General features: G+C 46.2%; 1 protein-coding gene across 1 annotated transcript; it reads left to right on the plus strand.

Moving 5' to 3' along the window:
* Positions 1-495: 495 nt before the first annotated feature.
* Positions 496-3980, plus strand: lrrc3b (leucine rich repeat containing 3B; the record flags this gene model as incomplete). The annotated part of the gene is made up of 4 exons (XM_079530854.1): positions 496-651; positions 1178-1369; positions 2175-2300; positions 3693-3980. The coding sequence occupies 4 exons, from the start codon at positions 496-498 to the stop codon at positions 3978-3980; spliced, it is 762 nt and encodes a 253-aa protein (XP_079386980.1).
* Positions 3981-11135: the final 7155 nt, after the last annotated feature.

Below are 11135 nucleotides of genomic sequence, written 5' to 3' on the forward strand. Positions count from 1 at the left end.
AATCGGCCATAAAAATGCCATATCGGCATCGGCATCAATATATAGATTATTTAATCGGTTTTCAACAGCAATGAAAGAAAAAGGAAAATTAAAAAAAGGAGTTCAAAAGTGTCTAGTACCTCTAAGTCTAGAACAAAAGCCAAATCAAGTAAAAAGTAAAAATAAACTTTACATTGTTCCACATTTAATGTGTGTACTCGTCTCATTCAGGTGTGAAAACAGACACTTGGAAAAGAGTGCAGGCTATTTATTGATTGATTGAATCGGTCAGATATGATGACCCTGCAGATAATCGGATATCGGTCATAATTTCATAATCGTGCAGCACTAATACAAAGTCAATGTTGCCGTTTATATTTCGATGCAGTTACTATTTCGTTCCCCCAGGGACCCCCGCCTGGGCGTACTGACCCCCACCTGGGCGTACTGACCCCCAGGGACCCCCACCTGGGCGTAGTGACCCCCAGGGACCCCCAGGGCGGAGGATGCAGCAGCATGCCGGTCCCAGACCTCCTGCCTGTGGTGGTTCTCCTCCAGAGCCTGGTCCTGATGGCGCTGTGCTTCCCCTCAGCCTCCATGTGCCCCAAAGGCTGCCTCTGCCAACGGGCCGACCCGGTGCATCTGCACGGCCTCAACGTCACCTGCACACAGGTTAGAACTACAACACAGGTTAGAACTACAACACAGGTTAGAACTACAGCACAGGTTAGAACTACAGCACAGGTTAGAACTACAACACAGGTTAGAACTACAGCACAGGTTAGAACTACAGCACAGGTTAGAACTACAACACAGGTTAGAACTACAACACAGGGTAGAACTACAACACAGGTTAGAACTACAACACAGGTTAGAACTACAGCACAGGTTAGAACTACAGCACAGGTTAGAACTACAACACATGTTAGAACTACATCACAGGGTAGAACTACAACACAGGTTAGAACTACAACACAGGTTAGAACTACAACACAGATTAGAACTACAACACAGTGTTAGAACTACAACACAGGTTAGAACTACAACACAGGTTAGAACTACAACTGTCTATGGTGTTAGTTTAGTTAACATCACCTGCACACAGGTTAGAACCAGCATTTATGTCGTCGACTAATACTATGACGAAAACCTTTGACAAATGCTTTTTGTTAACTATACTGACCTTTGACCTTCCCAGTCGCGCCTCAAGGAGGTTCCCCCGGGCCTCCCGGTGGACACGGTCCTGCTGCGTCTCGACCACAACCAGATCGGCTCCGTTCCAGACCGATCCTTCCACGGCCTCAGACTGCTGAGAGAACTCAACCTGTCGTACAACGCAGTGGAGACGCTGAGCGAGGGCGCCTTCAGTGGCGTGGAGGCCACACTGCAGGTGAGAGAGAGAGAGAGAGAGAGAGAGAGAGAGAGAGAGAGAGAGAGAGAGAGAGAGAGAGAGAGAGAGAGAGAGAGAGAGAGAGAGAGCCTTCAGTGGTGTGGTCGGTGCTCCTGATAAACCGTGATGGAAAAGGGTTTATTTTTTATTTACCTCATCCTGTCTCACAACCTCATGTAATTGTTCCACAGGTTCTGGACCTGTCTCACAACCTGTCTCACAACCTCATGTAATTGTTCTACAGGTTCTGGACCTGTCTCACAACCTGTCTCACAACCTCATGTAATTGTTCTACAGGTTCTGGACCTGTCTCACAACCTGTCTCACAACCTGTCTCACAACCGCATGTAATTGTTCTACAGGTTCTGGACCTGTCTCACAACCTGTCTCACAACCTGTCTCACAACCTGTCTCACAACCTCATGTAATTGTTCTACAGGTTCTGGACCTGTCTCACAACCTGTCTCACAACCTCATGTAATTGTTCTACAGGTTCTGGACCTGTCTCACAACCTGTCTCACAACATGTCTCACAACCTCATGTAATTGTTCTACAGGTTCTGGACCTGTCTCACAACCTGTCTCACAACCGCATGTAATTGTTCTACAGGTTCTGGACCTGTCTCACAACCTGTCTCACAACCTCATGTAATTGTTCTACAGGTTCTGGACCTGTCTCACAACCTGTCTCACAACCTGTCTCACAACCTCATGTAATTGTTCTACAGGTTCTGGACCTGTCTCACAACCTGTCTCACAACCTGTCTCACAACCTGTCTCACAACCTCATCTAATTGTTCTTCAGGTTCTGGACCTGTCTCACAACCGCATCACGTCGGTGCATAAGGATGCGTTCTCTCGTCTCAAGGCTCGCGTCCTGGTGGACTCCAACCCCTGGCACTGTGACTGCGCTCTGCAGCAGGCTCTGCAGGTAACCTAACCCTAACCCAACCCCTGGCACTGTGACTGCGCTCTGCAGCAGGCTCTGCAGGTAACCTAACCCTAACCCAACCCCTGGCACTGTGACTGCGCTCTGCAGCAGGCTCTGCAGGTAAACACCTAGTTAACCCAACCCCTGGCACTGTGACTGCGTTCTGCAGCAGGCTCTGCAGGTTAGTTAGTTATAGTTAGTTTAACCTAACCCTAACTCTAACCCAACCCGTGGCACTGTGACTGCGCTCTGCAGCAGGCTCTGCAGGTTAGTTAGTTATAGTTAGTTTAACCTAACCCTAACTCTAACCCAACCCGTGGCACTGTGACTGCGATCTGCAACAGGCTCTGCAGGTCAACAACTTAGATATCATTTTAAGTAGACATTGAACTCTATAGACCAGGGGTTCCCAAACCTTTTCGCGTCAAGGACCCCCAAATTGACACTAATTAGCCCCGCGGACCCCCATTTGAAATGATATGCCAGGGACCCCCATAAGAGAAGATTTTTACGGCTCTAGCAGTGATTCTCAACCCGTTTAATTTCAAGGACCTCCAGTTTGACATGCATTAGTCTACGGACCCCCATTTAATGGTAATTCTATCTCTGGGACCCCCAATTTATATTGTAAAATCAATGTTAATTTAACTCAGAGTGTACAAATGGAACCAAATGGACCCATTAGGGTCCATTTGGTTCCATTTGTACACGTCTGTTAAATCCTACACTGTACATTTTATATTCACCCTTTGTCAAGTCCCTGGTTCTGCCCCTCTTCGCACCCACTGGTTGCCGTTTCGTGGTTGGACAAAAGTCCTCTCTCTCCATCCACTACCATTGAAATAACATGTTTTTCAGTTGCTTCGTATTGATATTCTGTGAATTAAATTCTTATTTTAAACTTGGTGTCAGTAAAAAGGAACATCACAGGTGCAGCACGGTGACTGCAGGGCAGATCATGTTTGTTTTTAGTTTTTTCCAACAATGACGTTTTTAGCAAATTCAACATAAACAAGGTGAAACCAGGGCGGAACAAGGCAGAAAGAGCCTTCTGGTTGGTCAGTAAGGGACCAATCAGAAGGCTGACAAATGGTGAATTGTGAGTTGTAAGTTGTGAATTTTGAATTCTGTACTGTAAATTGTAAATTCGATATTCTAACATAGATTCTAATATAAATTCTAAATTCTAATATGCATTCTAAATTTTTAATTTTTAATTTTTAATTTTTAATTTTTAATTTTTAATTTTTAATTTTTAATTTTTAATTTTTAATTTTTAATTTTTATATACGTTCTTAATTCAAAATTCAAAATTCAAATATAAATTAAAAATTCTAATATAAATTCTAAATTCTAATATAAATTCTAAATTGTACATTCTAACTGTTGCAGGGCATGGCTCTGAACCACGAGGCGGCGGCGCGCGTGCTCTGCCGCAGCTCGGAGCTCCGCGACCACCAGGAGGGGCGCCCCCTGCTGGCGGTGGACGCAGACCTGTGCAATCTGGCTCGGAGGACCACGGACGTGGCCATGCTGGTCACCATGTTCCTGTGGTTCTCCATGCTCATCTCCTACGTGGTCTACTACGTCCGACACAACCAGGAGGACGCCCGGCGACACCTGGAGTACCTCAAGTCCCTGCCCAGCAGCAAGCCCCATGACGTCACCACCGTGGTCTGATGATGTCACCACCGTGGTCTGACGGGCAGGAAGCTCGCACGTCCAATCCCGTCCAATCCCGTGGCTTTTCCACGAAATGGAGAAAAAAAGAAGAACCAGTTCCAAAGTGATTAAGTCATTATCCTCTACAGAGTCTACTGTACAGTCTACTGTACTTACTGTACAGAGTCTACTGTACAGAGTCTACTGTACAGAGTCTACTGTACTTACTGTACAGAGTCTACTGTACAGAGTCTACTGTACAGTCTACTGTACTTACTGTACAGAGTCTACTGTACTTACTGTACAGAGTCTACTGTACTTACTGTACAGAGTCTACTGTACAGGTTGATGTACAGAGTCTACTGTACAGAGTCTACTGTACAGAGTCTACTGTACTTACTGTACAGAGTCTACTGTACAGAGTCTACTGTACAGAGTCTACTGTACAGGTTGATGTACAGAGTCTACTGTACAGAGTCTACTGTACAGAGTCTACTGTACAGAGTCTACTGTACTTACTGTACAGAGTCTACTGTACAGAGTCTACTGTACAGAGTCTACTGTACAGGTTGATGTACAGAGTCTACTGTACAGAGTCTACTGTACAGAGTCTACTGTACAGGTTGATGTACAGAGTCTACTGTACAGAGTCTACTGTACAGAGTCTACTGTACAGAGTCTACTGTACTTACTGTACAGAGTCTACTGTACAGAGTCTACTGTACAGAGTCTACTGTACAGAGTTGTACAGAGTCTACTGTACAGAGTCTACTGTACAGGTTGATGTACAGAGTCTACTGTACAGAGTCTACTGTACAGAGTCTACTGTACAGAGTCTACTGTACAGGTTGATGACTACAAGTGTTTGGGTTCATATAAGATATATTATATCTTCTTCCCAAAAGGACTTTCAATCTAGGAAGGGTGTGGCCTGGTCATCCTGCAATGACATGCATAAGATCTGGTCATCCCAGTTTAGTAAGATGTTAAAAGTAAAAATATTTAGGACGACCGTTGAGCCGATTCTACTCTATGGCTCCGAGACATGGACACTTTCAAAGAAACTAGAGAAACGGTTGGATGGCACTTACACCCGCCTTCTAATGAGAGCACAAAATCTGTCTTGGAAGAGCCACCCATCGACTGATGTAATATACGACAACCTTCCCTGTGTTTCTTCACTAGTCCACCCATCGACTAATCTAATATACGCCAACCTTCCCCGTGTTTCTTCACTAGTCCAATTCAGAAGAACACAGTTTGCCGGCCACTGCTACAGAGCTGACAATGAGGTTATATCTTCCCTTCTTCTCTGGAGTCCTGCCTCAAAGCAGACCAGAGGTAGAAAACTGTCGTTCCCTGATGTCATCGCTAGGGACACATGATGTCATCGCTAGGGACACATGCATCAGTAAAGCAGGAACTGGGGATGGCGATGAAGGACCGGGAAGTCTGGCGTGGCGTTGTGACATTCATGATCTAGACCGCGGTCGAAAAATGATGATGATGACGACAGAGTTAGAATAGAGCCGAACTTACCAGCACTCAACCTGCCGCCCGACCTGCCCCAGACTATTCATGAGTACACACACACACACACACACACACACACACACACACACACCGATGTGAGGACGTTTACAACGTTGATCTGAGGAGGTGTGACGAGGTTTCTGTTGGACTCTGGAGATGTGGGGAGACGTGGGGAGACGTGGGGAGGGTTCTGGAGAAGTTCAACGTTACACTCGAAGGTGTTCTTTATCGTTATTAATGCACGCCTGCGGTGCCGCAGCAACTCACCTGTAGGGTGAGTTCCGAAAAGGTATCACAGAAGTGCATTAATGACCATAAAGAACACCCACTCGTGTAATATTGCAATCATACAACAGTTACCCTTAAAACTAAGAGGATCGCTGACAAATAATCATTTTTCAATGACAGATGTAGCCACTACGACCACAGATGTCCAGAGAAACTAGCTAGCCTAGCCTAGCCACCCAGTCTGCTGCTCTCTGGGAGAACAGAAACTAGCTAGCCTAGCCACCCAGTCTGCTGCGCTCTGGGAGAACAGAAACTAGCTAGCCTAGCCACCCAGTCTGCTGCTCTCTGCGAGAACAGAAACTAGCTAGCCTAGCCACCCAGTCTGCTGCGCTCTGGGAGAACAGAAACTAGCTAGCCTAGCCACCCAGTCTGCTGCGCTCTGGGAGAACAGAAACTAGCTAGCCTAGCAACCCAGTCTGCTGCTCTCTGAGATAACAGAAACTAGCTAGCCTAGCCACCCAGTCTGCTGCTCTCTGGGAGAACAGAAACTACCTAGCCCAGCCACCCAGTCTGCTGCTCTCTGGGAGAACAGAAACTACCTAGCCCAGCCACCCAGTCTGCTGCTCTCTGGGAGAACAGAAACTAGCTAGCCCAGCCACCCAGTCTGCTGCTCTCTGGGAGAACAGAAACTAGCTAGCCTAGCCACCCAGTCTGCTGCTCTCTGGGAGAACAGAAACTAGCTAGCCTAGCCACCCAGTCTGCTGCTCTCTGGGAGAACAGAAACTAGCTAGCCTAGCCACCCAGTCTGCTGCTCTCTGGGAGAACAGAAACTAGCTAGCCTAGCCACCCAGTCTGCTGCTCTCTGGGAGAACAGAAACTAGCTAGCCTAGCCACCCAGTCTGCTGCTCTCTGGGAGAACAGAAACTAGCTAGCCTAGCCACCCAGTCTGCTGCTCTCTGAGAGAAAAGCGTGGCTGAGGGGGTAAAGTCCATTACAATCCTTTAATACATTATATTGTACCCAGGCAGGAAGTACAGTAAATGAATGATGCTTTTATTATCTTATTAATTTATTCGATGCCACATTAATGTCCACAAAGCTCTCGTTTCTGAACTACAATATAATCAGTGCGTGTGTGTGTGTGTGTGTCTCAGCCTCGGCCAATCGGCAATTGGCTGTCCTTAACAGGCACGCCTGATTGGCTGTCCTTAACAGGCACGCCTGATTGGCTGTTCTTAACCCATTTAGGCATGACCTCGAAATTTAAAAAAAATATTCTAAATCCTCCAGTTTTCTGAAATAAATATTTTTACGAATTTTATGCAGACCTAAAAATAGCAGATCTACAAGCTCGTAGCACGCCACTCGGTGGCACACTACGAGCTTGTAGATCTGCTATTTTTCAACAGCTAAAGTATAACATAATGTTTAAAACACAAAGGGGTTCCCGCCCAAAATGGGTTAACTTTGGAAAGAAAAGTATGTTAACTCTAAAATGAGCTTGAATGTTTCAGAAACCTCCAAACGAAGACATTCCTGGATAACATTACTGTTTATTAGCTGTGTCATACAGACGTATTATTATTATAATGTACTGCGTCATACAGACGTATTATTATTATAATGTACTGCGTCATACAGACTTGAATTATAATACTTGACGATACGATACATGGTTGACGATACGATACATGGTTGACGATACGATACATGGTAGACGATACGATACATGGTTGACGATACGATACATGGTTGACGATACGATACATGGTTGACGATACGATACATGGTTGACGATACGATACATGGTTGACGATACGATACATGGTTGACGATACGATACATGGTTGACGATACGATACATGGTTGACGATACGATACGATACATGGTTGACGATACGATACATGGACCATGTCGATTAATTCATGGTGATACGATACGATTCAAATGAACTATTTAGCCAAAACGAATACATATGTGTAAAACGTGTGACTAGTGCAGGTTTACAATATTTTCTGGAATGGAGTTATGGATATAAATTGATCTGATTGACCAAGTGTAGTGATATGGAATGGGAAAGGAATTAAACCCCTTTCATTTATTTTTTCCTTCTTCTTAAAATGGCACAAGCACTCGGTGTCGACACGATCGGTTGTTTCCACTGCAAAACTAAATGCATTAAAATCGTTGCATGGATAACCGTTACCGTATATCGTTACACCCAGAACTATAGCTCCATGTCCTATTGGTTGTAAAACAGAGTCCCTGATGGACCCATGCGTTATGGTCAGTATTGTAACAGATGGACCCATGCGTTATGGTCAGTATTGTAACAGATGGACCCATGCGTTATGGTCAGTATTGTAACAGATGGACCCATGCGTTATGGTCAGTATTGTAACAGATGGACCCATGCGTTATGGTCAGTATTGTAACAGATGGACCCATGCGTTATGGTCAGTATTGTAACAGATGGACCCATGCGTTATGGTCAGTATTGTAACAGATGGACCCATGCGTTATGGTCAGTATTGTAACAGATGGACCCATGCGTTATGGTCAGTATTGTAACAGATGGACCCATGCGTTATGGTCAGTATTGTAACAGATGGACCCATGCGTTATGGTCAGTATTGTAACAGATGGACCCATGCGTTATGGTCAGTATTGTAACAGATGGACCCATGCGTTATGGTCAGTATTGTAACAGATGGACCCATGCGTTATGGTCAGTATTGTAACAGATGGACCCATGCGTTATGGTCAGTATTGTAACAGATGGACCCATGCGTTATGGTCAGTATTGTAACAGATGGACCCATGCGTTATGGTCAGTATTGTAACAGATGGACCCATGCGTTATGGTCAGTATTGTAACAGATGGACCCATGCGTTATGGTCAGAACAGTCAGAACTGCTTCAAGGCTGATGGACCCAACGAGGCCTTATTGGTCCTTCCGATGTCTGTAATATGTCATGTCTTATTGGACAGACTGTGGCTGTCACTGTACAGTGTACATCTTATCTGACGTCCGATTGGACAGAATTAAGATCCTAATGATCTTATCTGATTGTCTGATGATTGGACAGAATTTCTCCCCTGCAGTTTGTGCCGTTTCCATGTTTAAGCTGTTGTTGTCTTTGATCAACTTTAATGTCAAAGTCAAAACTCTGTGGATTGTAAAAAAAAAAGAAAAGAAAAGATGTAAAAGATGTTACGTAAAGAGAAGATGTAAAAGATGTTACGTAAAGATGTTACGTAAATATGTTACGTAAAGAGAAGATGTAAAAGATGTTACGTAAAGCACAAACGGACACATTTTTAAATGTTTTCAGGTGTTTTTTTGTAGGTGTTTATTGTTGTTCCTTCTCGTGTCCTTGACCAGTGAATCCTGTTCAACTTTGTTGCCTTCCTTTCTAATGCTTGTGATAAACTGAGAATACACAAAACCTTTCTTGCACATTTTGATTTTAGTTTTACGGCCAAGCTACACCAGGCTTTTCAGCGCACGCGCAAATTTAGGTCCAGTCCTATTTAAAAAAACACACCCGTGTGAAGTGAGTGGTGCAAGGTCTTATATAGCCTGATCAGCTGTGGTCTGACGTAATGTCTGACGTAATGAAATCACACCCGTGTGAACTGAGTGGTGCAAGGTCTTATATAGCCTGATCAGCTGTGGTCTGACGTAATGTCTGACGTAATGAAATCACACCCGTGTGAACTGAGTGGTGCAAGGTCTTATATAGCCTGATCAGCTGTGGTCTGACGTAATGTCAGTGACCTTAGTAACCATGCTCATTCTTTTGAGGGACAGGTACACAAACACACACACACGGGTACTAACAAAGCCAGTTGTTGGAGTGGTTTGCACCACAAAAAAACGCACGGGTGGGGTTCACGTTTAGGGTAAACGCGTGCGAAAAGCCTGGTGTAGCCTGGCCGTAAGTCAGTCTCTCTAAAGCCTGGTGTAGCCTGGCCGTAAGTCAGTCTCTCTAAAGCCTGGTGTAGCCTGGCCGTAAGTCAGTCTCTCTTAAAGCCTGGTGTAGCCTGGCCGTAAGTCAGTCTCTCTAAAGCCTGGTGTAGCCTGGCCGTAAGTCAGTCTCTCTTAAAGCCTGGTGTAGCCTGGCCGTAAGTCAGTCTCTCTAAAGCCTGGTGTAGCCTGGCCGTAAGTCAGTCTCTCTAAAGCCTGGTGTAGCCTGGCCGTAAGTCAGTCTCTCTAAAGCCTGGTGTAGCCTGGCCGTAAGTCAGCCTGGTGTAGCCTGGCCGTAAGTCAGTCTAAAGCCTGGTGTAGCCTGGCCGTAAGTCAGTCTCTCTGTTCACTAACCCTAACCCTAACCCTAACCCTAACCCTAACCCTAACCCTAAAGCCTGGTGTAGCCTGGCCGTAAGTCAGTCTAAAGCCTGGTGTAGCCTGGCCGTAAGTCAGTCTCTCTGTTCACTAACCCTAACCCTAACCCTAACCCTAAAGCCTGGTGTAGCCTGGCCGTAAGTCAGTCTCTCTGTTCACTAACCCTAACCCTAACCCTAACCCTAACCCTAAAGCCTGGTGTAGCCTGGCCGTAAGTCAGTCTCTCTGTTCACTAACCCTAACCCTAACCCTAACCCTAACCCTAACCCTAAAGCCTGGTGTAGCCTGGCCGTAAGTCAGTCTCTCTGTTCACTAACCCTAACCCTAACCCTAACCCTAACCCTAAAGCCTGGTGTAGCCTGGCCGTAAGTCAGTCTCTCTTAAAGCCTGGTGTAGCCTGGCCGTAAGTCAGTCTCTCTAAAGCCTGGTGTAGCCTGGCCGTAAGTAAAGCCTGGTGTAGCCTGGCCGTAAGTCAGTCTAAAGCCTGGTGTAGCCTGGCCGTAAGTCAGTCTGGTGTAGCCTGGCCGTAAGTCAGTCTGGTGTAGCCTGGCCGTAAGTCAGCCTGGTGTAGCCTGGCCGTAAGTCAGTCTGGTGTAGCCTGGCCGTAAGTCAGTCTGGTGTAGCCTGGCCGTAAGTCAGTCTGGTGTAGCCTGGTGTAGCCTGGTGTAGCCTGGTGTAGCCTGGTGTAGCCTGGTGTAGCCTGGCCGTAAGTCAGTCTCTCTGGTGATAAAGCCTGGTGTAGCCTGGCCGTAAGTCAGTCTAAAGCCTGGTGTAGCCTGGTGTAGCCTCTGGCCGTAAGTCAGTCTCTCTAAAGCCTGGTGTAGCCTGGTGTAGCCTGGCCGTAAGTCAGTCTGGTGTAGCCTGGCCGTAAGTCAGTCTGGTGTAGCCTGGCCGTAAGTCAGTCTGGTGTAGCCTGGCCGTAGCCTGGTGTAGCCTCTGGCCGTAAGTCAGTCTGGTGTAGCCTGGCCGTAAGTCAGTCTGGTGTAGCCTGGCCGTAAGTCAGTCTGGTGTAGCCTGGCCGTAGGTCAGTCTGGTGTAGCCTGGCCGTAAGTCAGTCTGGTG

Source organism: Electrona antarctica, assembly GCF_951216825.1.
Source record: "Electrona antarctica genome assembly, contig: scaffold_280, whole genome shotgun sequence".
NCBI classification, from domain to species: Eukaryota; Metazoa; Chordata; class Actinopteri; order Myctophiformes; family Myctophidae; genus Electrona; species Electrona antarctica.